The 24,740-nt window shown below is 48.6% G+C and overlaps 1 protein-coding gene across 1 annotated transcript in view; it reads left to right on the forward strand.

Annotated features, from left to right (window-relative positions):
- MRC2 (mannose receptor C type 2) overlaps window positions 1-24,740 on the forward strand; it is a 52,925-nt gene that overhangs the window by 14,411 nt on the left and 13,774 nt on the right. The window contains exons 2-9 of the mRNA XM_036899832.2: window positions 16,677-17,078; window positions 17,789-17,962; window positions 18,164-18,328; window positions 18,510-18,623; window positions 19,132-19,275; window positions 21,452-21,640; window positions 21,796-21,950; window positions 23,219-23,326. Coding sequence (XP_036755727.2) covers window positions 16,677-17,078; window positions 17,789-17,962; window positions 18,164-18,328; window positions 18,510-18,623; window positions 19,132-19,275; window positions 21,452-21,640; window positions 21,796-21,950; window positions 23,219-23,326 — 1,451 coding nt within the window. The remainder of the gene's footprint in view (window positions 1-16,676; window positions 17,079-17,788; window positions 17,963-18,163; window positions 18,329-18,509; window positions 18,624-19,131; window positions 19,276-21,451; window positions 21,641-21,795; window positions 21,951-23,218; window positions 23,327-24,740) is intronic.

Here is a 24,740-nt window from a genome sequence, read left to right on the forward strand (position 1 = left end):
GACACATGGGTAAGACACAGCTCCTGAGCACAAGGAGCCATTTAATGGGGGGGACAGACCTAAAAGGATTGTTTTAATATTCCTGTAGCTCTCCCCAGGAGTCTGTGAAGAGGCAGGGAAGGTATTTTATAATTCAGTTTACAGGTAAGAAAACAAGAGTCCCCTCAGGTCATATAGAAGGAGAACCTGAACTCTAGGCTGAATCTGGAGTCCCAGCCTGGGCTTCCCCAACCCCTCTGCTCCTCCCATTTTGTAGGTAAGGGGCCCCAGGGCTGCATGACTGCCTGAGTGCCCTGCACGCTCTGTCCTCGTCCTCCTGCCAGGCCAAGTGGTGCAGGCGTTCCTCCATCTCCTTCCACACGCTGCCTTCCAGTTGCATATTGTGTGACCTTATTTTCCCTTTATGACTGCCCTTGGAGTTTAGTTCTGCAGAACCAGCATGTGATGGGGAGAGCAGCACACCCCAAGCTGCCCCGACCCTCCCAGAAATCCCCCCGCTTTCCCCTGACACACTCTCCATGCCTCTTCTCAAACACCTTCCAGGCACACCCAAGAAGGGGTCCAAAACTTCAGAGGCTAGAAACAAATGATAGTAGCTGTGGCTCCCATGGGAAATAGGGGGGGAGGACTCCACATCTGGCCCTGGAATTTATTTTTCTTTTAATTCTTCTGAAGAGCAGCTTAAACACTCGAGTCCTGGCCTTATTTCCTTTTATCGTTTCCTCTATCCAGATAGCAGTGTCTGCTAAGCCTGGTTCCCAGGCTCCACTGTAAAACAAACAGATTCTTGAGCTTACCTCCCGTCAGGACAGAAGCTCTTGCTTAAATACCAAAAAACAATAATGGCCTTGCTTAATCCTCCCAGAAACCCACGGGACAGGTCTCAGTCCTCTCCCGAAGTGAGGCTGGCAGCCCCAGAGCTCAGGCAGGGGTTTGGACCTGTGTGGGTTCAGATTCCAGAGCTACGCTCCTAACCCCTCCACGTGGTGCCTCTGGAAAAGGTGTGGATAAGGGCCTATTGGCATAAGGTCCTATTGGCTGGTTATTGCTGAAGTCAGCAAGGGTTTAATCTTTGACATATAGTTTTAGGGAGATCCTGAAAGTTCCTAAGCAAAAGATAATAATTCAGGTAACTATAAAGAGTGCCATGCTTTGCATTTGGAATCAGACAAGTCATCCTTCAGTAGTGCCACATCAGGAGGTCAGAGAATTGCCTGTGTAGAGCAAAAGCTCATTATGAACCATGTCATGATTCCTCAGAATCATATTGTGCTGTTTCAGATACGTCCTGTGAAAGGAATGCAACATGTTACAGGGACATTGTGGTTACAGTGAAGCCTTATTTAGAGGCCTCCCTCCTTCCCCCAACCTTTATCTTTTGTTTTGGAATAGGCATAGCCCTCTGGTGATTCTTAATAGAGACCAGGGTACTGAAGAATGTTCCTCCACTCTGATAAAAACAGTCACGCAAGCACGATGATAAAGGCCACCTCATTCCACCTCTGTGTTGGGATGGGGGTAGGAGGGGTACAAAAGGGATGGGTGGGGACTGTGGCAAATTAGTGAACCCCCTCCCAGGTTGGCAGCTCCACCCAGCAACTGTGACTGGCTGCCTGCAGGAACACTGGCTCAGTGTTGTCTGGCCTCTCAATATTTCCAAGAGAAGCTGGAAATCCAGATTTTTATGTGAAACCTGTCAAGTTTTAAATGTCGGCTCACTTTTCTTTCACACACTATGAAGGCCAAGCGCAAGTAGCCAGAGGTTATCGGTTTAAGTACCTAGAACAGTTGTTTGGAGCTCAGCTCTGCAATCAATCTTCCTGGCTTCCCATCTGAGCTCTGCCCCTTACCAACTGTGTAATCAGATGTTTAATCTCTCAGCTATTTAATACCTCAGCTTCCTCATCTGTCAAACGGAGATAGGAATTTTAACCTGCTTCTGAGGATTGCTATGACAATTAACAAGAGGATTAAGGAGAAAGCCTTGGAACCCCGTGCCTGGTACTAACAAGTGCATGGGAAAGGTTAGCTTGAATCATTATTTGCATCTCTTTCCATAAGTGCAGGGTGACCCTGTGTCCTAGTTTGCCTGTGACAGTCCTGGTTCCAGCTTGTACTGGTGTCATTAATGTTAACTCCCTTTTTCATTCTCAATATTAGACAATAAATTTCATGCCAACCTTTATAGGCAAAACTGGCATTATGTTGTTTCGAACATTAACAAGTTTTGGTCCTACTGAGAAAGTCATGGTTCCAATTGTTGAAGTTTCCTTGGACAGGTAGCTAACCTGTCTGTGTTTCACTTTCCACATTCTTGTCAAAGTCCAGAAAAAAATAGAAGTAAAATCAATGAATCACTGAAGTTGTAATTATCAAAAGTTTATTGTGCACACACCAAAAAGACAGTTTGCAAACCAAGAGTACTCAAACCAAAACATGGAATAAGGCTCAGAGGTATGTTGTTATAAAGTGGCTTATAGAGGGTATAGGCAGTGACTGTTTATTCTTCATGGTGATCGGCTACAATATTAGAGTTTTATTATAATATTAGAATTCTCTTAAAGGGAATTCTGTAGTGTTTACCTCTTATCAACTTTGGGGAACAATTTTATGACGATTTTCAGAGGCCTAAGCAAGAGGTGACCCACGACAAGTTGGCCTCGTTTGTCTTGCAAAGTAAGCTAAGTTAGTTTGCTTGTGTGACTAAACTGGTTTTATCTGCTCAGGGAATTTTCAAATGTGGTCTCCGTTTTGTTTGATTTTAGCAATTCTCCGCTTTTGGTCCTTCTAGCAAACTGAGGGTGTGACCAACTAGTACAATGCGACCAACTAGTACAGTGTTACTCCTGGTTACCACTGTGGATGTAGCTGGGCTGAAGAATCCCATAATTGTTGTTTCCAATAGTTGAGTTGTCTAGACAAGGGTCTTGTTATTGCTCTTATGATAGTCACATCGCCATCATAGATACACGAGGTCAGATCCTTGAGTCCCTCATATATTCTAATCCTGTTGGATATTATTTGATGTATGAGTGGCTACTGAAAAGCATTTTAAACCCTTGAGAGTTTAAAATACAATGCACTAGATTGTTTAATATGATGACTACAAGGAAAATGATAGCCAAGGATTGAAATGTTTTTCCCAGGGCAGAGATTCCTAGAAGCCCAGATGTAACCAACTAAACAACTCAAATAGGTTTATTCAGGCTTTACCTTTCCAGGTCAATTTGCGTGCGTGCGTGTGTGTGTGTGTGTGTGTGTTTACATAGGCACAACATGCTGTATTAGCAGCCACATATCCTCATGATTACTTAGAACAGGATGAACACGAGGATGTTTAATTTCAGGGGGCAGTGGTATAGATGATCTTCCACCTACTGTAGGCCTCTATATGATGTGAGCAATCAGGTAATTTAATAAAAGTCATTTCTATGGAAATAAAAACAGGTTAACAGTTCAAGCAAATTATAAATTTGGTTTCTGAGTTTAGAGAGCAGCCATTTGAGACAATGTCTAGATTTCAGTTCAAAGCATCTTCAGATGGTAGAATGAGAATGACAGTCTCCATCTGATGGATTTTCCAGGGTTGCAGTTTGACTGTCTTTGATGTCATCGGGTGCTCTTTTGAACATTCTCAAGTGATCCATACAGCAACAGGCATGAAGATTGTGCACATGTGACCTATTGTGGTGATTTCTCTGATGTTTACAAGTAGATAACAAAACCACAAAGGCAGTTAACAGAACCAGAATCTGATAATGAGTACACTGTAGTTTTCTATTGAAATATAATCTTTAAAATAGGTATCCCACTTTTATCAAAGATATGTACAGCGAAACTAATTTATTTGTAAAAATAAGTCTAGTCTTATTAAACCTTGATTATTTACATAAATAGTAAGGATAGTGATTCTATGTATATTCTCAAGTATGATATTTCAGTCAAAGCTTTGGTAATATCCAAGGGGTTTTATTGGCTCCATACAGGCAACCTTAATTCTTTTAAATTGTCTGTAATAAGGAATCTCAGATTAGACCTTTAAAGTCTCTTTAGGCTAAGAATCCATGCTAAGGATTTGTCTAATTGTGTCCTATTATAAGGATCACAGATTCTTGTTGAGCCTATATAAATACATATATTGTCCTGGGAAAAAAAATGTTTAATAAGAGTTTCTGAGTTTTGGAGGGATGAGGTCGGGAGAGAAATGTTTCAACTTTTGTTTACAAAAGTATACTTTATCAAATTGCTCTAAGTTATAAATAGCTTTAAAAAAAAGGCAGAAAAAGGAGTCCTTTAAATAGGGGAAACAAAACATTAAAAAACCAGCAATGTTTTAAATGAAGTCATAAAAATTATAATTATCTTCATCAGTTCATTCAGTCTCCTGTTTTTAATTTTTGTTTTGCTTCATCTCGGGTTAGCTGCTTTAGGAATCAGTCACTTTTCTATTAGAGTTTTAGAAATTCTTACCTACTTCAGTGTTATGATCTTAAAATCACCAGAAACTTGTATTCTAGAGTACTTGTCAGGGTCTTTTCCATAGTCTCTTGGAAGATGAAGCATTTTTCTGCATAGTTGATTGTAAATGCTTTCAGAAGAATCAAGAGTAAAACAATAATGATCTGTTAGTGACAAAAGACTTAAAAGTAGCTATGGTTAAAGATCCAGGGAGAGTTCTCCAAAAAATGATGCAATCTAAAGCAAATTGTTATTTTTGTGATATATAATATTATAAAATAATAACTGGAATTATGACTGATAACATTATACCAGGACATATCAGATTTTTAGGAATTTTGTATAATTTCTGGAACACTTATATTAATAACATATACCTATGTAAATATAATCTGAGAAGGTTAAACATTACTTTTTATTTGGCGATGTTCCCGTGCAATTTAACATATCAAATAAGTCTAAATAAATTAACATTTTTCTTTTATATAAAGAGATCAAATCTTGAGATCTTCTAGGGGCCCTCTATAAGATTCCAAAGTTAATTTGAGGTCAAAAGGCTTCATTCAGAAATTGACTTGGGGAGGTTTGTTAAACGTGTCAGAAGATTTAGAATACTTGTTCAAAAAGGATCACAGTTCACTGTGAAACAATACTTAGTTATCCATTCAACCAAAATGACAGTTAAGAGAGTTCAAAGGCAAATAGTTGTATAAAAAAAGTTATATAATTGTAAAACCCTTAGCTTTTTAATAGAGAAGACTCAGTTTTCTTAAGTAATTGAAGACATGATACAGTGTGAAGCACAGGAGATTATTTTGTTAAAACAGAATCTTTATTTTCCAGGTAGATTACTTAAAAGGTTAAAGAAAAACCTTTCACAATCTTATCAAGAGCAGAACAGCAGTTCAAGACAGCTTTGTTCTTTTAGCAAATGAAAAGAAAATTAAGTTTAAAGCAGTTTCATGTAAGTACATTATTAAAGCTCATGTTTTAAAACCCTTATAATAAATCAGTATTAGCCAGCATTGACCTCACAACATAAAATTTATTTTCCACAGTCTTCTGCAACTTTCTATATCCATTTAGGTCCTATCCCACTCTTTTTCCTTGCTTATTCTGAGAGCAACCAGTGATTTTAGTTCAGACAACATTATTCTCTTTTTTCTTAAGAAAAACACATCCTGTATTCCCTGCATACTCTGCATGTAGAAATAATCCCATTTTCTTTCCATATTTTGTATACAAAGTTGTTTCCCTTCACTCTTATTTAATAGTTTCATTTTTACATATTGATTATAAATTTTAACTATTAGTAACTTTTCCCCTCCAGTGAAAACAAGGAAGCAAGCAGTTGTGTACTATCATATATTAGCATCCTGTAGTAGATAAGCAAATTTATAAATACATAATTAAAAAATTAAAGACAGATGTTTTTCATAGTATAATTTCTTAATATGGCAAAGGACATATTTATTAATAGACCAAAATATCTTTTGTCTTGACTCTATAAAAATTCAAAAGCCAAAAGTAGATAAACTAATATTTAGCAACTAGTACCTCAGTATACTATCTTATTTGGAAATTAGAAATTCAATGAGTATCCATTATTTACTTTAACTTAGTATAAACTTTTATCTCATTTGAATTACTTGTTTTTAACAATTATGCTTAGATTAGACATCAAACAGCTAACCATCATCTTAAGTTATTTTCTTTGTTGACAGTTCTGTAACAGAGATATTATGAGCTTGTCTGAGTAGACACAGGAAATATTGTATGTTTGCATTACATTTAAAGAGAGCAATTCTTAAGCCTATTTTTATTAACCAACAAACTTAAAGTAGTTTTTATTTATCAAAGATTATCCTAGATTATGTGAAGTTGAAAATATATTGGGTTAGATTCTACATTTAAAAGTTTTAGGGTTACTTAATTTATATAAGCACTTATGCTTTAGGCCAATTAAATAGAATTTAAAAAAATATCATATATACATAATATACATGTGTTCATAGATATACATCAACATATAGACAGACACAAACTGAGACTTTATAGCTTTCATTTAAAATTTTTAGCTCTCAGGCACAATAATACAAAACTCAAAAGAATAGTTATATTCAAATTGTGTATCTGACAGATGGACTGTTAAAGTTATCTGTTCAGACAGGCAAAGTTTTTTCTAAAGATTTTTATCTGCATGCTGTAAGGATTCTTTTAGAGAAGATATTTTTGGAGTTATTTTGTCCTTTGAAAGCTTCTGTATACCAATCAAAGAATGCATTCCATTGTCTCTGGGAGGTTTGAGAGTCTCTCTTTTCAAGAGTGCCCCTTAAGGGAGACTTATCTAAGTTAAAAATTCCTCGGAGTGACCACTACAATTCCAAATTATCCAAAAGTTGGCCCATTTTCTAAAAAGGCACAAGATCCTGGTCCATAGTGGGTATACATACAAGAAGCAGGTTTTGGAGGGAGGTGGCTGAAGGTTTTAGACCAAGTGTACTCCATCTTTGCCTTTAGATTCCCTAAAATGAATAATCTATGGGGAGCCCGGGAGTCCTACTACTGCGTAAAACCGAGGAAATCACAGGCTTCTCCCCTTACAGAAGAAAGATAACTTTCCAAGAAGCTTCAACAAACAAAAGCAGCAATTTTGCACAACAGAGATGGAGAGTTCAGAATGCAAAGGAGCAGAACTCATATCCAAGAGAGACTTACCCTCAGACTCTAGGGTTGGTGAGAAAGCAATGAGTTCAATGGTCTCTGTGGGCAGTAGCACCTGGTTGCTCACTGGCCTTGGGACTTAGGAGGAAGGGATTGTCTTTGGATCCCACTTTTGACACCATGAACTGACAAAAGTTCAGAAGCAGAAGTCAAACCAATGAATCACAGAAGTCGTAATTAGTAAAAGTGTATTGCTTGCACACCAAAAAGACTGTTTGCAACCTGGGAACATGCAAACCAAAACATGGAATGAGGTTCAGAGGTATATTGTTGTAAAGCAAATTATATAGCATGGAGACAGTGACTGTTTAATGCTTCACAGTGATTGGTTACAATTTAGAATTTTCTTAAATGAAAGGGAATTGGTTACTGGTTACTTCATATCAATTTGTACAAATAATTTAGGTGTTGCTTATAATTTTCAGGGGCATAAGCCAGAGGTGATCCAAGTCAAGTTAGCCTTGCTTGTCTTACAAAATAAGCTAAATTAAGCTTTGCTTGTATGACTAACTGGTTTTGTCTGTTTAGGGAATTTTCAAGTCTTATCTCCCATGTGTGTTTGATTTTAACATTCTGAAGTATTCAAGAATGAATTCTAAGATCCCTCAGTTCACATTCATTCTGTCATTTGACAAACATTTATTATGAATCTAGACTATACCAGGCAAATACCCAGGAGGTGGAGAGCCCAGGGACAGAAACTGGGTCCTCAAGGGGTGCTTGGCTAATGAGGGCCTCCTGTGCAGGGTGATGGGAATCTCTAGTCTTTTTTTTAAGTGTCATTTGTAAGGCTGTTATCTAGAAATTGTTCATAAAATGTTTCTAGTGAGTGAATATTTACATTTGAAACCTTAATTTATCACAGACAAATCATTACATTTCAGTATAGTTCAACACATTTTAATTTTTTGTGAGTATCTACATTAAAAAAAAAGTGTGTGACTATCGAAAATGCAGAAGGGTCCAAAGGAGAGTCTATGCTATCTTCATTTCTGTTGACTCTGCAGTAAGCCAAGGAGACTTATAATATTTTAACCTTAGGTTACAATTCCTACCCCCACATTCCTCTGCAACCACTTTGTTAAAACTAAATTTAAAAAAAAGAAATTGCTCTCCCCTTATTTGGCTGGATGTCTTCTAATAAATCCACTCACTCACTCATTTACTCAGCAGTCAACCAGGTGTGGAGCACCTAACCTGGTCCTGTGGCGGGGCCCATAGGACTCCCCTGCCACTGATTTTTATGAATTAATCCGCTCACTACTCCCTCCCACATAAATAAAACAAGTGGCTCAGCAGAGGCCTTCCAGCCGGCTCTAAGGAGTTGGTGGGCATTGTTGTGTAGGTGTTTTTTGTGCCTTGCACGCCGCCTTCCAGTAGCAAACGCAGAACTCGGGCCAGTTCCAGTCCAGATTCCTCAGTTCTGCCCTTCGCGACCGGGTTAGTGATGTTGGATTGTGCCGGCGCAGAAAGCCACTTCCTGCCGCGACGGAGCCGGCAGCCCTCGTGAAGTGTTGTGAAAGTTGCCCACCCTCTCTTCCCCGTCCCCACCCCGGGGGACGGAAGTGGCTTTGGGCTGTTTATTTTGGCTGCGGGCTAACAGACGGCACCCGGCCTGGGCCTTGCAGCCTGCTGTATGCAGAGCTGGGCTCGGGAGCGGGGCCGACCTCCGGGCGGCGCGGGAGGCTCCGCGCGGAAACGCCGGGGGCGCGGGAGAGGAAGGGCCGCGCGCCGCGGGGGCAGGGCGCACCTTGGAGGGAGGGAGCCTGGCGTAGGAGGGGGCGCACATCGGAGGGAAGGCGCCGGGCGGCGTGGGAATGCCCTGCGGAGCACTGTCCAGCGGCGGCCAAGACCAGAACTCCGAGGGCACGGGAGGGTCCCAGTGCCGCAGGTACTGGGGGCAGGGGTGAAGGAGGAAGGGGGTCAAGGTGCGCTCCCCCGGGATGCTCGGTGAGGCAGTGACGCGGGGAAAGGGCGTAGCCGCGGGCGGTGCCCGGGAACTGTCGGTGCTGGCTCGACCAGAGGATGGAGGCGGTAGCGGTTCCGGTTCCGTCAGGGCCCGGCGGTTCACCACCTTCATCCCGCAAGACGGGGCCTGGGCAGAAGACAGACTGAAGAGGTTGCGATGCTTTAGTCTGAGGGGAGGAAGGAGGAAGGGGTCAAGGTGCGCTCCCCCTGGGATGCTCGGTGAGGCAGTGACGCGGGGAAAGGGCGTAGCCAGCAGGCTATGAGATCGAACACCATTCAGTTGCCATGTGGGAGGCAGGGGGCGAGGATTTGCGTACCCAGCGTGCCCCAGGGGGCAGCCCCACCCAGCCCGCATCATCTGAAAGATGGGGCGGGGAGGGTGACAGTTGTCTTTCTGAATTTTCACGAATTCCCACACCCCATCCCCCCTTCAACATCCCTCTTTTCTTGCATTAGACAAACCCACCTCTTAACCCATTCCTGGCCAGCTTACTTTCGCACCTTCTCAGAACATAGCATATCACATTTTGCAACATGAACACTGACAGCAGGTAGAAGGGCATCTCTAGAAATGATTGACAGAGTAAGCTTAGCATGGCTGGACAGAGATTGAGATGACACATGCATGAGAGCAGCAGAGCCTTGATGGGGCCAGAGGGAGGGCAAGTAGTTGGGCTGGGCTGGAACGGAGGTGCCTTTGGGGAGGAGGGAGGAGGGTGTGAAAGCCTGGAGGGTAGGTGGTAGAGGGAAGCCCAGACAACCCAGGATTTTGGCGGGGATATTGCACGGTTGGGACAGGGTCTTGTAACTCCCCTGCCTCCCAAGGAAGGGGCGTCCTGCCGTACCCCATCCATCCAGGGCTAAGGTGTCTGCCCTTAATGGACATGGACACAGCCACAAGCAGAGGGCGGGCCAGGGTGGGGTGCTGGGTCCCCAGGGTTGCTTTCTCAGCAGGGCGGGGCTGGCAGCTTCTGCTGACTCAGGGCCATTTCCAGGCCTGGCTTCCAGGCCAAGTCCCTTATTGAAAACAGCTGCTCCTCTTGGCTGGCAGCCCTGCAACCCTGGCTTTCCCTGGGATGACCCCTCACCTCTGCATGGCCTGGGGAGGGGAGCCTGCTGCTAATAGGCTCAGTGGCTGGAGGCCACCCTGCTATGCCCATGGGGACCAAATCTGGTCATCCAGGGCTTGCCATCTGGCCCCTGGTCCCAAGCTCTCTAGGTGCTGAACCAGGCTTGTCACCCGGTCCCCAGTCATTGCTCTTGTCATGGAACACCCTCCTAGCCGTTGTCTCTGCTTGTGCCTCTCAGGGTTTTGTTTGACATGCCTCTCATTCAGTAGATACTTGTTGAGAGACTGCTGTGTGCCAGGCACAGTGCTAGAATTAACCTCCCCTCTGCTTCCTTCAGCACAACGTCTTCATCTTCAACTCGTAATGAAGAGCAGCCGTCTTATGCGAGGTCAGACCTCTGGCTGCCTCTGCTGCTGGGCTGAGTCCGGAGAAGCTGCAGGACCGCTGAGAGGTTTGCTCCTGAGACACACACAGTTGTGAGCCTCTGCACTTGGCCTCAGGACTCCGCCAAAGCAGCCATGACAGCTTACAGCAGGCAGAAAAGGAAAGGAGGCTGCGGTGAGCCTCAACAGGGAGGAGACCAGGCTTTGAAACCCCGGTGCCTTTGAGCACGGGAATAAATTCCCAGAGTGATGACTGGATGTCTGAGAAGTGAGGAAGGTTCCTGTCACCCTTCAGTGCTCTGGAAAACCCCTTTCTATCCAACCCCTTCATTCCCCATGTTGTCTGAATTAGACCCAACTATTCTGCATGCTCCCTGGTGTGTTGCTCGTAGCGTTTTCATGGACCGCTTCATGAGTTCTGCTTCTCCAGCTCCACTGTAAATGTCACCAGGGGAGAGCCCATCCCATCTAATTTTCCTGCAGCCCCTTACTACAGGGCTTCACAGATGCTTGTCATCTGCACAGCTAGGAGGGCCTGTGGGGGGGCAGCCAGAGGGGTGACAGGACAGGTGGGGATCCTGTATCCAGGCGTCAGTTCTGACATGGCCCAGGACTCATCACTGGGCTGACGGTTGGAGGGATCCTGGAACAGCGTCCTCCAGGGAATTAGAGAGCATGGGCCAGTGTTCCAGACTGGGAAAAGGGCTTTGGCTCCTAGACATAGGCTTGTGTGTTTATCAAGACTCTTGGTTACAAGGACAGAAACCCAACACACACAAGTTCAGCCAAAAAGGGAATGTGGCTGCAAGCAGCCCCAAGTGATTCACAGGACAGGGGAAGCACCACAGGATGCAGGGACTGGGATTGGACCTTCAGCACCACCGTGACGTGCTTCCTCTCCTTCCATCTCTCAGCTCTGCATCTCTTTCTGTGTTACTTCATTCTTGCTCGTAGCAGAAGGGTCTCTTCCTCATTATAGGAAACGTGGCCATTGGCAGCCCGGTTTAGTCATCTCAACAGAGAGAGCAAAATGCATGCATCCCAGTGGAGGACTTTGATCAGCCCTGTCTGGGTTTTGTACCCAATCACTGGGACCAGGGGCATGGACACTATTATTGGCCAGGAGTGTGCTCACTCACATAGCCAGAGGTGCAGGAGAGTTCTTTAAATAAGAAGGGGATGAGGAGTTTACTGGGCAGACAAAAGCAAAGGCCAGAGATTATGGGCAGCTCAGTGAGGTCAAGAATTCTGTTATTATCTCTGTATCTTCCACATAGATCCCAGCCCCTACCAGACCATGTGATGATAGGCCAGATTATGCCTATATTGCTCATCACTGTACCCTCAGGGCCTGGCACATATGAAATTCTCAATAAATATTTGCTGAATGGATGAATAAATCACATCCAGTTGGTACCCAATGCACAGTTCCCTGCCTCGCTTCATTCATTTATTCACCCACTGAACAAGCACAGAATAAGCCACAACCTGGTGGATACAGTGCACTAGGTGTGATGTGGTTGCCAACAATATGTAAGAGGTTATCTTTGTCCCGGTGAGGAACATACAAGATCTGTGAGGGGCACTTCCAGTCCTTGAACTGACACCTGTTGCCCCCAGGCATTTGGAGTGAGGCCAGAGCTGGGTAGGACTGGGGGGGCCTTCTTGGGATGAGCTCCCTCTGCTGCCTCACGTGTGCTTGCTGAGAGCAGGGGTGCAAAGGCCACAGATTCAGTTCTCAGAGTGCTTTCATTCCCTTCCCTTTCCTCTTAGCATCTGCAGCTGGGCCACTGTTGTGCTTGGTCTCGTCCTACATTGGACCCTGGATAAACGGCCTCCTTTCTTTGAGGGCCCAGGCTCACCCCTCAACTTTGGGTGGAAAATGCTCTCCCAAGAGTCCTCCAGCCCCAAGCTTGGCAGAGTCCTCAGCATCCACTCCCAAGAATTCATCCCAGCCTCCCCTTTGCTTTGTGCCTCTCCTGCAGGCCTCCCCCACCCCCACCCCGCTCCCAAATTCCTCGTCCTTTTTTTCATTTGCTGCTGAGGCAGTGCTGTGACCTGCTACTCCCTTCTCCCCACTTCCTCCAGATCCTCAGTGCTTTAGAGTCTCCCTGCCCCCAGACACCTGGATTTTAAGAGTGTTTGCCCTCGTGTCCTGCCATGTGCAAATGCACTGTTTTGCTCAAACTAGGACAGTGCTGAAAGGTACGGTGATGGGGCATCCTAATGTCTTCCCTCTCTGGGCCTTAGTTTCCTCATCTGTCGACTGAGGGAAGGTGGCCTGGTCGTGGGATTGCCTCTCTCTGCTGACGTGGACCTCTTGGACCCTTCATTTGCCATTTGGTAGGACTGCGCGGGCTGGCTGGAATTGCTTTAGCCCGACTGCGCGGGCTGGCTGGAATTGCTTTAGCCCACGTGTGAGTTTCCTGGTTGAGAAGGAGGGGAAGATGCTGTTCCCTGGGCTGCTCTGGGCTCTTGTGATGTTTTAGGCCACATTGTCCAGCCCTCTGAGAAGCATCTATAAAAGCAAGCACTGTTTTTCTCCCCTTTCCGGTCCCACGCCCTTTCCCTACCCCCTGCCAAGGACCACTTCTGTTACTACTGATGGTCCTCACTGGAGTGCAGTTTCTGGGAATCAAATGCCCAGTGGTTAGAGGAGGCTTGGACAGGCCTGGACCAAGTCCTGGGGCTAGTTTATGATTCTGGAGGGTGGCGAAGGGAAAGAGCAAGTTGAGGGGAGGCCCTGAATGGGAAGGGTTAGCTGTGCCAGCTGCCCTAGTGGTTCTTCAGGAAGTCACCTGTGTCTTGCTCAGAGAGGACCCCGATCCTGGTGTTGCCCAGGAGCAGAGTGGCCAGTGTCCCTGTCCCACCAGCCCTCCTGCTGTGGTGTTTTGAACCCTCCGTGACAAGAGCTGTGGGTGCTGTTTTAGGAAAATTAATCTGGCAGCTGGGACAAGGAGCAGAAAGATAGACTGGTTGGTTGCAGTTATCTAGGCATGAGATTCATTCATTCATTTTTCACTAGGTATTTATTAAGCACTACTGTGTGTCAGGCTAAGTTATAGACACTGAAGATACAGTGGTGGAGAAGACAGAGCAGGTCCTCAGGAGCTTGTGAACAAGAGGAGAGACACAGAAAATAAAAACGTGTCAGATAATGAATTCTGGTCCTGGGAATGGCAGGTAGCTTGTATTAGTCTAACTCTCTGGCCAAGAGTATGGACAGACTAAAGATAAAATATAAAATACAGTGGTTTGAGAGCAATCAAAAACAGATAATGGGGAAGAAACTGTCTTTGAAAGAAAAGTTCTTTACACAGCTTTCCCCCCTGACAGCGCTGCCTGATTTAAGAAGCTCAAACAGAAAGTGGCAGTTTTACTGTTTGGGGCTACCAGAAAAGCTAAAAATTGAGAGGGAAATCCTGGAAAGCAAGGAGCCATAGAGATGTCCTCCTACCAATTCCCAGTCCTTGGGGCTCCTAAACTGCACAGGCAGAGTGAGGCCTCCCACCAAAGAACAGCAGCTGGGAGGCAAAGGTTTCAGTTGCCTCCTGGTGTTGAGGAAACAGAGTTTGGATTTCAAGTTCCACCAAGTTGGAGGGGCTTGGTAATTGCCTAAGATTTCCCTTTGAAACTCCAGAAAGGCCTCACCTTATGATTAACCCTAAGGCTAAGGGCCACACCCTAACACTAAAGGCAAAACCCAAGCAACCCCACCCTAACAAAGCCTAAAACTAAGTCTCTACAGGATCAAGGTGATCCACCAGTAATTTAACTGCCTGCCAGAACAAAACTCAACATTCTTTTTAGAAAGACCAAAAAAAAAAAAAAAATCCAGACTCCAGATACAATTTAAAAAATCCAGACAGACACTTTATAACATTATCCACAATGTCCAGTATATAACAAAAATTACTAGACATGCAGGCAGCTGGGAAAAGTGACCCATCGTCAAGAGAAAAAATAGTTAGTAGATGCAGACTCACAGATAACCTAGATGTTGAAAAAAAAATCAGATAATAGTAAATGCTGTGAAGAGAATTACTATCAAGCAATGTGATAAAAAGTAACTGTGTGGCTACTTTACATTAGGTCAGGGAGGGCCTTTTTAAAAATGTGACTTTTTTTGAAATGTGAAATGCCAGGCAAAGGAAACAGTGCAAAGGCCCTGAGGCAGGAAAGAACCAGGCCTGTTCAAGGAAGAACAAAGAGGTCAATGTGACTTGAGCAAGAGGAGTAATATGATCCAAGATCAAACTGGTGGGCAGGACCAGACCATGTAAGCTCCTGTGGCTCCTAGTAAAGAGTTTAAATGTTATTTGAAGGGTGATGAATTGTCTTTGAAAGACTTTAAGCAGGACAGAGATTTGTCTGACTTATGTTGTTTTTTCTTTTAATATGAGTGATGTTGCTTCAAGTACTTAAGTGCCAATTGCATTTCATTGTTTTAGCTGTGTATACATAACTTTACTCATTGTCTACTACATTGTTATTTTCTTCATAATCTATTATGTTTTTTGTAGAAGCTTTTTTTATATTAGGGAATAAACTATTTTCCTCTAATAAATTACATTTACATATATGTCATTTGAGTTTTGACTTCGTTTATGGCATTTTTCTTGCCATGAAAAAAATCATGTCATTGAATTCATCACTGTTTTCTTTATGACCTTCAACACTCCAATATTATTAAAAAAATTTTTTTTTGGAACTTATTTACATGTTTAAAAGATCACTCTGGCTGACTGTGGAGAATGGCCTATGGAAGGATGACAAGGCCAGTGTGGTAGAACAGAAAGACCTTGGGGCCTGGACTCAGAAGACGAGGTCCAGATTTCAGCTCCATCTCTGTCCAGCCTTGTAATTAGTCACATCATTTCACCACCATTAGTCAATGTTTTTTTTTTACTTATAACATGAAATAATAATAACTTATAGTGTTCTTACCATGTGTTAGATCCTGTTCCAAACACTTTACATGTATTACCTCATTTAAACTTTACAATAGCCTTATGAGGAAACTGAGTCATAGAGAGGTTGCACACCTCACCCAAGTCACACATTGAGTGGCAGAGCTGGAATTTGAACCTTAGTGGTCAGATTCATGTTTTCAAGACATGGACATGATCCAGAGGGGCTAGTGGCTGATGGATGCCAAAGTTCTTTGGAGAGTGGGATGTGCCGTATGTGTGTGCTGTGTACTTAAGTGGCAGTTGGGGAACAAGTAGAAGGTGGATGGCAGAAAGACCTGGGTTTGCTTACTGGCTGTGTGATACTGTGAGGAGGTTACTCATGTCTCTAAACCTCAGTTTTCCCTTCCTCCATTCTTTCTTCCCTTCTCCCCTGCCATTCATTCATTGATTTTTCCTTTTTTCCTTTTTCCTTTCTTTTGTTCTTTCTTTCTCCTCCCACCCCTAACAGCCATACAGAGATATAATTCTCATATCAAAGAACTCATCCATATAAAATGTACACTTAATTCCTAACGTATTCACAGAAGTTTGCAACTATTGCAGCAACCTAATTCCACAGCATTTTTTTCATCACTTCTAAAGAAACCCTGCCATTGAGCAGCCACTCCCATTCCTGTTACCTCCAGCCCAGCCCCAGGCAACCACTAATCTACTTTCTGTACGTTTAAGTCTCAATTTCTTAAGCTGTGGGAAAAAAACACACTATGTAACAGCAATTGGGATAAAGTTGCAATGTGCTGTGTGATGTAAATGCCTCCACTGCTCATCATAAGATCTTCAGAGAAATATCCAGTACCCAACTTGCTGTGTGGAGTTTGGTTTGCTTTTGGGGGTGGGGCGGAGGACTGAATCCTGCCTCCAGGTGAGCATGGGGCTAGAAGAGGCTGGCCCTGCCGGCTCTGCCTTGTCTGGACACAGCGGATAGCAGTGCCTTTTGCCCCCGGCTCAGGATCGGTAGTGAGGACTGAGTGCTGTAACATAGGAGAGAAGGCCGACAATCCAGCACCAGGCTCCTGGTCAGGGTCTGAAGGCAGCCCTGGCCATCAAGGGCTAGCCAGAGAGCCTCTGTGATTGGCTTCATGTCCTGCTTTCCCTTCTAGAACCCAATGTCTTCCTCATCTTCAGCCATGGACTGCAGGGGTGCCTGGAGGCCCAGGGAGGGCAAGTTCGCATCACTCCAGCCTGCAATGCCAGTCTTCCTGCCCAGCACTGGAAGTGGGTCTCCCGAAACCGGCTCTTCAACCTGGGTATCATGCAGTGCCTGGGCACAGGCTGGCCGGGCACCAACACCACGGCCACCCTGGGCATGTACGAATGTGACCGGGAGGCACTGAGTCTTCGCTGGCACTGCCGCACCCTGGGTGACCAGCTCTCCCTGTTCCTGGGGGGTCGCGCTGGCAACATGTCCAAGGCTGGTGCGTCTGAGCGTGGTGACCAGACCCGCAGTGGCCAGTGGCGCATCTATGGCAGTGACGAGGATCTTTGTGCTCGGCCGTACTATGGTGAGAGGCTGCTTGCAGGGAAGGGGTGGTGCCCTTGCTGTCAAGGGACAGGAGCCTCTGAGGGAGATCCTGGGGGACAAGGCCATTGTTCTCTGCAGACCTTCGGTGGTTGCATCTCTAATTGTAGCGGGAAGTGTTTTTGAATAATTAAGTTCAAAGCATTTAATCAAAGCATTAACTGTATAAAAAAATTAATACATGCTTATAAAGACCAACAGTACAAAAATGTATAACATAAAATTAAATGAAAATTCCCTTCTCTCAGGCCCACTCTTCAGGGGAAACCCCAGGGCAACTCCCAACAGGTGTTTTGATCCCCTTTTTGCAGGGGTGATCGTGGACCCAAGTCACCTAGTGAAGGGCCTTTGTGGTGGGCAGCTCCATCCTGGGAGGAGGTCCTCTTCCTGTGTGCCACCCTGGTTCCAAGATGGAACTTGGGGGAGGGGCAGCAGGATTTTGGACAGGCCTTCAAGGCCTTGGGGAAACCCCTTCCCAGCCCTATGGGATGAGCAGCTGGGCCTCTGCCAGGCACCTGGGCTGACCTAATGGCAGAGGGAGCCTTAAAGCCACTGTGGCCCTACTGCCCCACCCCCTCTCTGCTGACCCCTTCCCACTCTCCACTCCCAGAGTTATAGAGGACTTCCCGGAGGGGTGAAGGGGTGGGCAGCCTCTGGGGCCCGATGCTAAGGGCCTGGCTTCCCCCCTTGCAGAGGTCTACACCATCCAGGGAAACTCCCATGGGAAGCCGTGCACCGTCCCCTTCAAGTATGACAACCAGTGGTTCCACAGCTGCACCAGCACGGGCCGCGAGGATGGGCACCTGTGGTGTGCCACCACCCAGGACTACGGCAAAGATGAGCGCTGGGGCTTCTGTCCCATCAAGAGTGAGCGCAGCCGGGTGGAGCGGGGAGTGCAGGGTGGCCCCTGGAGGGCGGCTGGGCGTGGAGGGCCTCAGTATAGGTGGCCCCAGGTGAGAAGCTGCCCCTCCTCTCAGTGTGGCCTCTCTGCACTCCTTGAGGGGCCCCCGTGTGGGTCCCGAAGGAGGGGACTGGGAAGGGACCCATGCCTGGCTGTCATGGTGGCAGGTAATGACTGTGAGACCTTCTGGGACAAGGATCAGCTGACCGACAGCTGCTACCAGTTTAACTTCCAGTCCACGCTGTCGTGGAGGGAGGCCTGGGCCAGCTGCGAGCAGCAGGGCGCAGACCTGCTGAGCATCACCAAGATCCATGAGCAGACCTACATCAATGGTGAGGGCCAGGCAGCCCCGGGGCCCGGGAGGATCGGCCGGGGTCTGACCCACCGCGGGGGCAGGGCAGCAGGAGCCCGAGGCCTGCCCCCACCTGTGGAGTAAGGATGCCACTATGGGGCTGAGAGTGGGAGGGCTGGGCACGGGGCAGCCCCCTCTCACTGTCGCTGCTCTGCTGTCAGGGCTGCTCACCGGCTATAGCTCCACACTGTGGATTGGCCTTAATGACCTGGACACCAGTGGAGGCTGGCAGTGGTCAGACCATTCACCCCTGAAGTACCTCAACTGGGAGAGTGGTGAGGCACCAGGCTCAGGGGGCCCTGGGGACGCCACAGGCACTTGGCCCACTAGTTCTTCTTTGCTTTGTATGGTACTCCAGGAAGGTGGCATGGGGTGGGGTGGGGACAGAATTCTACCCTATCCTGAGCTGGGCCCCACTAACCTAGGCAGCCCCTTTGTGTGAACTAGGACCTGGTGCCCTTTTCTCAGGGCTTTTGGGAGAGGACTAGGTTTCGGCCCCTGCTCACCCTTTCAGCCACAGGCATCAGGGCACCCAGGGACCAGCAGGCTGGCCAGAGAGGCTGAGTGGGGCGGGTACCAGTTGCTGGGTGAGGGTTCAGGATGCTGTGGGCCCAGGTGAGAAAACAGTGAGGACCCTGTGGTGCCCAGTGAGGGCAGCCAGAGCGGAGTGCTGGGCATCTCCAGCTGGCTGAGCTTCTGAGGGAGCAGGAGGTTCTCAGGCCTCTAGGGGCCAGGGTATGAGTTTCTCTCTCCTGGGGTGCTGGCACTCTGCCCTCCCCACAGATCAGCCGGACAACCCAAGTGAGGAGAACTGTGGCGTGATCCGCACGGAGTCCTCTGGCGGCTGGCAGAACCGCGACTGCAGCACTGCCCTGCCCTACGTGTGCAAGAAGAAGCCCAACGCCACGGCAGAGCCCCCACCTCCAGGTGAGCATAGGTGGGGGCCACAGGGTCGGGGTGGGGCTCAGCAGGGCCCAGCCACCCAGCACAAGGGGATTCGGATCCTCTCCATTCTTGTTTAGCGGTTCCACTAAAGTCTGAACAAACTGTGATGTGCTGATAATTCACTCAGGGAACATTTGTTGAGAACTGTGTTAAATGCTGGCAATTCTGTGTCCTTGTGGCGGTCACAGTCTGCTGGAGGTAACAGACATCTAAACACACAGTTGGAACATTCTGAGTTATGTACTGTTATAAAAATATGTGTAATAAATGTGAGAAGAAATGCCTAGGGGAGAAATTGATTGAAGCTTCTGAGAGTTAAGGAGGGTTTCATGGATGTGACATTGGATTTGGGCCTTTCAAGTCAAGTGTAAGTTTAAAAGGGCATAAAGAGGTGTGAGGCAAGGGCATTCTGGCAGAGAGAACCCCAACCCCATGTGCAAAGGTGTGGAGGCACGGCAGGATGAGCGGCTTTAAGGAGGAGTATTGCAGTCTGGGTGGAGTATAGAATCTACTTAAAGTGGGGTCCTTGGACCAGCAGCACAGCATCACCTGAGAGCTTGTTATAAATGTGGAATCTCAGGCCCCCCTCCAGATACGGTGAATCAGAACCTGCATGTCACAAGATCTTCAGGCGGTTCGTGGGCAGGTAGTTTGAGAAGCGCTGGCTCAGAGCACAAGGCAAGAAGAACAGTTCAGAAGGCAGGTTGCAGCCAGTCCCTGAAGTGTCTTGGCTGCTGGGCCAAATTTGGGTGGGGCTTCAGGAGCCTTCACAGATTTCTAAGCCAGGGAGTGTCTTGCTCTCCAATTTGTGATTCACGGGATAGCTTTAGGGGCCTCGTGGAGGAGTTGGGGGTGAGGCCGGGCCCTGCTTTGGGGACTGTGCCCCTAAACTGTTGTGCAGTCTTGGGCAAGCAGCTTAGTGTCTGAGGTGCAAACTGAGAATGAACTCGTATCCCTTGCAGGGCTGCTCTAAGTCTGGAGTCCTGGCCTGGCCCAGAGGAGCATTTCTCCTTATGTGGCAGAGGACTGTCACTGTAGGTAGAGGGGTTTCTGAACGAGTCCAATAGCTGTGGGAATGGTGGGGAGGAGATTTCTAGAAGGAAAATACATCAGAACCAGAAAAAAATCCACAATCCCCCAGGAAATTAAGAGGTTACAGAGGGAAACTTCTGCTTCTGACCTTTTATTGCCATAGACTGGCCCTGGGCCACTGCCTTGGGTCTTAGCTCAGGGGCCGACAAGAGATGACTGACAGGTCCTGGGCCACGGAGTGAGCCCACTCAGGCTCCCAGCCCTACCCACTTTACAAGGTCTCCAAGAAATGGTATGGCCGGACCCCGGAGCATCTCCCAGAATCCCAGACTGGGATGATGCTTCAAGTAAGCACACACTTTCCTGCCTGACCAGGCAGGATCCTGCCTGAGCCTGACACTGTGGGTGGTTTGGTAAAGTCTTGTTTTCTCTTGCCAAGACCCAGGTGAGGGCTTGTCTCAGCTGCTCTCAGACCCCCATCCCTAGAGGGTGAACCTGAAATGCATAGAAGTTGGGGGAAGAAGGGCCTGGGCCTGGTTTACTTCTCAGCCATGGGGAGCAGGAGAGGAGCTGGGGGTGGGGGAAGAGCAAGAGGAAGAATCCCAGCCAGGGGATGCCAGCCAATCAGCAGTGACTTCACAGCCACCAACCTGGGGGGCCTCATTTCCCCTGCACCCCTCATCCTGGATTGCTGGGCCGGAGGGCTTTAATGGATGTAACTTGAGACGATGATGGTGATTTCATTCATTAAGCCAGATAAATGGGCATTCAGATGACTTCCAGCGGGGAACCCCATTTACTGAGGGTGAAACTGAGGCTCCCAGGGCTGGTCTGTCCTGCATCCCTTCCCATCTCTTTCTGAGAGCCTCTGCTGGAGGGACAGTCCTGTCCTGGGTTGAATCTGCCCCCACCGCCTGGGGCTCTGCTTCTGGGCCACCAGTAGCCCTGGAGGGCTTTGTCTTTTCAGCTTAATTCAGCATGCAGACCTGTCTCGGTGCGAAGGGCTGATCTGGGACAGGGTTGGGGAGGAGGTGACTTCGGTGTTCTGCCTGAGTTGGCACCCAGTGGGTCAGTGCCCAGGCTGGGTGGCCCGCTCCCTGAGCAGCAGCCTCGTGCACCTCTGCAGACGTGTGGGCCAACGTGAAGGTGGAGTGTGAGCCCGGCTGGCAGCCCTTCCGGGGCCACTGCTACCGCCTGCAGGCTGAGAAGCGCAGCTGGCAGGAGTCCAAGAAGGCGTGCCTGCGAGGCGGCGGCGACCTGCTCAGCATCCACAGCATGGCCGAGCTGGAGTTCATCACCAAGCAGATAAAGCAAGGTCAGGGGCTGCCGTCCACACCTCCAGGCTGGGGCCAGGGCCCCCCTCCTGCCCCTCCCATCCTGTTCAGCTCAGGGATTGTCCCTTCACCCGTCGCGGGGTGGTGAGGCTGACCTCCCTATGTCTTCTATCCCTCTGTCCTGCTGCACCCCCAGAGGTGGAGGAGCTGTGGATTGGCCTCAACGATTTGAAACTGCAAATGAATTTTGAGTGGTCCGATGGAAGCCTTGTGAGCTTTACCCATTGGCACCCGTTTGAGCCCAACAACTTCCGGGACAGCCTAGAGGACTGTGTCACCATCTGGGGACCGGTGAGAGCCCCCTCTCCCCAACCCCCTGGTGCTTCCCCAGCAGAAGGATGTCCTATTCTCAGCCCTTGCCTATAACATCACCTGTTGCCCCTCGGAAGCCCCTTCTTCGCCACTAACTCCTTCACTTCCACGTGGCGAGATCACCAGGGCTTGAATCTCCCTCTTCCTCCCCCAACTAGCTGGGTCACCTTGGACCAGTTACTTAACCTCTCTTTTCCTCATCTGTGCCTCAGTTTCCTCATCTGTCTCCGCACACTAATGGTGCTAAACCTCAGAGGGTCATTGGGAGGATCAAAGCAATTCATTCTTGTGAAGCCTCAGGCTGCTGCCTGGTGTGGTCTTGGTCTCCTCCCAACTGCTCTTCCCCGCCAGCAGGTGGCATCAGAACCCACATTATGTGGCCATGCTCCCCAGGCAGGGCTGCTTTGTGCCAGCCCTGCGCAGCCCAGGGCCCTGTCTCCCCAAGAAGTTATGCGGTGATGCCTACCTGCCATTGCTTGGGCAAAGCCGCAGAGTGGGTAGATGAAGGAACTGGTGCAGGGCTTCAAGCAAAGGCAAAAGACCCTTTAAAAAGGGGCAAAGCCAGAGGGACGGACTCTAAGGACAGATAGGACATTCTGCTGTGAGGTACTGCAGAGCCAGGGACTGCAGAGACAGAGCCATCTGGCATAGGGATGCTATTTTTAAAAATTTAGAGACAATTATTTGTTGAGTGCCATGTGCCGGGTATTCTCCTGGGGGCTGGGACATACAAGCGCCTCTGCCCTCCGTTCGGCCGGGAGGCTGCGGATGCAGGAGGCCTAAGCTGGTTAGGAGGGGCTGAGGACTCAATTCCTCTTCAGCTCCATCAGCCGAGATTCAGGTCTGGGCACACAGCCCCTGCTTACCCTGGACTTGCAGGTACTGGCTGGACACCTTGCAGAACTAGGGTCTCATATGCCTATCCTGCCTTTGGCTACACTAACAGTCTTAGCCAGTTTGTCCTTGATGTTTATGAGATGAGCTATAAGTACTTAAAAGTGCACCTTTTCCCGTTTAGACAGGGCTTGTCAAAGTTTCAAGGCATTTGCATCTCAACTCTGTGCTCTCATCGGCCTTGGGGGGCTTAGAGAACTCATCCTGCTTTCCCCTTTTGCAGTCTGGAACACAGAGAGGTCAAGCATCTTGCCCAGAATCACACAGCAAGTCAAGAGGCAGGGCCAGGTCGAGAAACCAGGTTTGCCAAGGGGTTGGGGCTGCTGAGACTCTCCCTCACCCTGTGTCCCTAGGAAGGTCGCTGGAATGATAGTCCCTGCAACCAGTCCTTGCCATCCATCTGCAAGAAGGCGGGCCAGCTGAGCCAGGGGGCGGCTGAGGAGGACCACGGCTGCCGGAAGGTGAGGGTGCTTCTGGAGCTGTCCCTGGGTGGGGCCGGCCAGAGGGGAATCCTGCCGCCTCCCTTGGCACACCCCCTCCTCCTGCGCTCAGAACTGCTCTGTTCCAGGAGTGATGTTGGATGAGGTGGGGTGGGGGGAGGAGGGGCTGTTGGGAGGAAGCAGAGATCCCCACCCCCTGCCCCGAGCCCTCTTTTCTTGGGGAAGCCACTTCCTAGAGGCAGCAGAGAGCAGGAGTGGGCATGGGCGGCCCCCAAGTCTGGCCCAGTCATCACCTGAGCGGAGGCTGCCTGGGTTCACCCCCAGTCCTGCTTTGCCACCTCTGTCTTTGCGGGCACACACCACACCATCTGATGCAGTGTGTGCTTGTTTGCCCCCCTCTGGGAATGAGGCCACGCTGGTGCCTCCCTCCTGTGTGCCTAGCCCCAGGGGCTTCCAGAAGATGTTCAGGGAGGGTAGAGATTAGGCCTGAATGGGGGGATAAATGAGGGTGAGAGATGGATGGTCCCCAGCCGAGCAGGGTGTGAGTGGTGTGGCTGTCTGTGGGGAAGCTGCTCATAAACGGCACTTTGTGGCGCTTTGGCCGCTGATGTCTCCGTCTGTGGTGCTGAGGCCACCCTCCAGCCACCTGACCCTGCCTGCCAGTTTGGCCCCTCACTCTGTTTTCCTTTGGATTAAGCCCCTTACCGCACCCACCTGACCTGCACCCCAAACTTTCTCCCAGGAGAGGAGCAGGAAACACCCACAGGCATGCCCCCCAGTGAGGCGAGGGGGAGTGCACACAGGGACCCAGCTGAAGAGTCTGGGGGCCCAGCATGGCCAGCAGCTGGCCCAGCGGCTCTGCCTGGCCTGGGTGAGGTGGAGGTGGGAGGGAGCGGACTTACCACCTGCCCTGGCCCCAGGTGGCCTGGAACGTGTGTGGGAGGTTGAGCCAGGGTCTTAGCACAGCCCTGCTGAGCGTTCAGGGATCTGCCCCCAACACGCATGCACACACATACACCAGCTCTCTTCTGCTCTGGCTCCTGCCCAGGAGGCTGTGTCTCTCTCAACCTCAAGCCCAGCCCAAGGCTTCTCACTTCAAGGCTCCCTGGAGGCGACGGTCCTTGCAGGCAGCTAGTGTCCCCACAGTAGGAGCAGGGCTGTGGTGAGGACAGGCACCTTCATGATATGGGGCTCTGCCTTGCAGTGTCTGTGTGCAAAGTCAAGTCACTTATTTGCTCTGAGCCTCAGGTCCTGTTCTGAAAGGCTGGAGCAGAGAGCCCTTCAGGGTGGCACAGGGGGGCTGTCTATGGGGTGTGTGGGGAACGGATGGTAGGGGGCCAGGCGCTCAGGAGCAGTGGTCTCTCTTCCATGGCTTTGTTGCCCCTTGCTGAGGCTCTGTCCCCGCCTCCCACCCCAGTCTAGGCACATCCTCACC

Source organism: Manis pentadactyla, chromosome 4, assembly GCF_030020395.1.
Source record: "Manis pentadactyla isolate mManPen7 chromosome 4, mManPen7.hap1, whole genome shotgun sequence".
In the NCBI taxonomy this organism is placed as follows: domain Eukaryota; kingdom Metazoa; phylum Chordata; class Mammalia; order Pholidota; family Manidae; genus Manis; species Manis pentadactyla.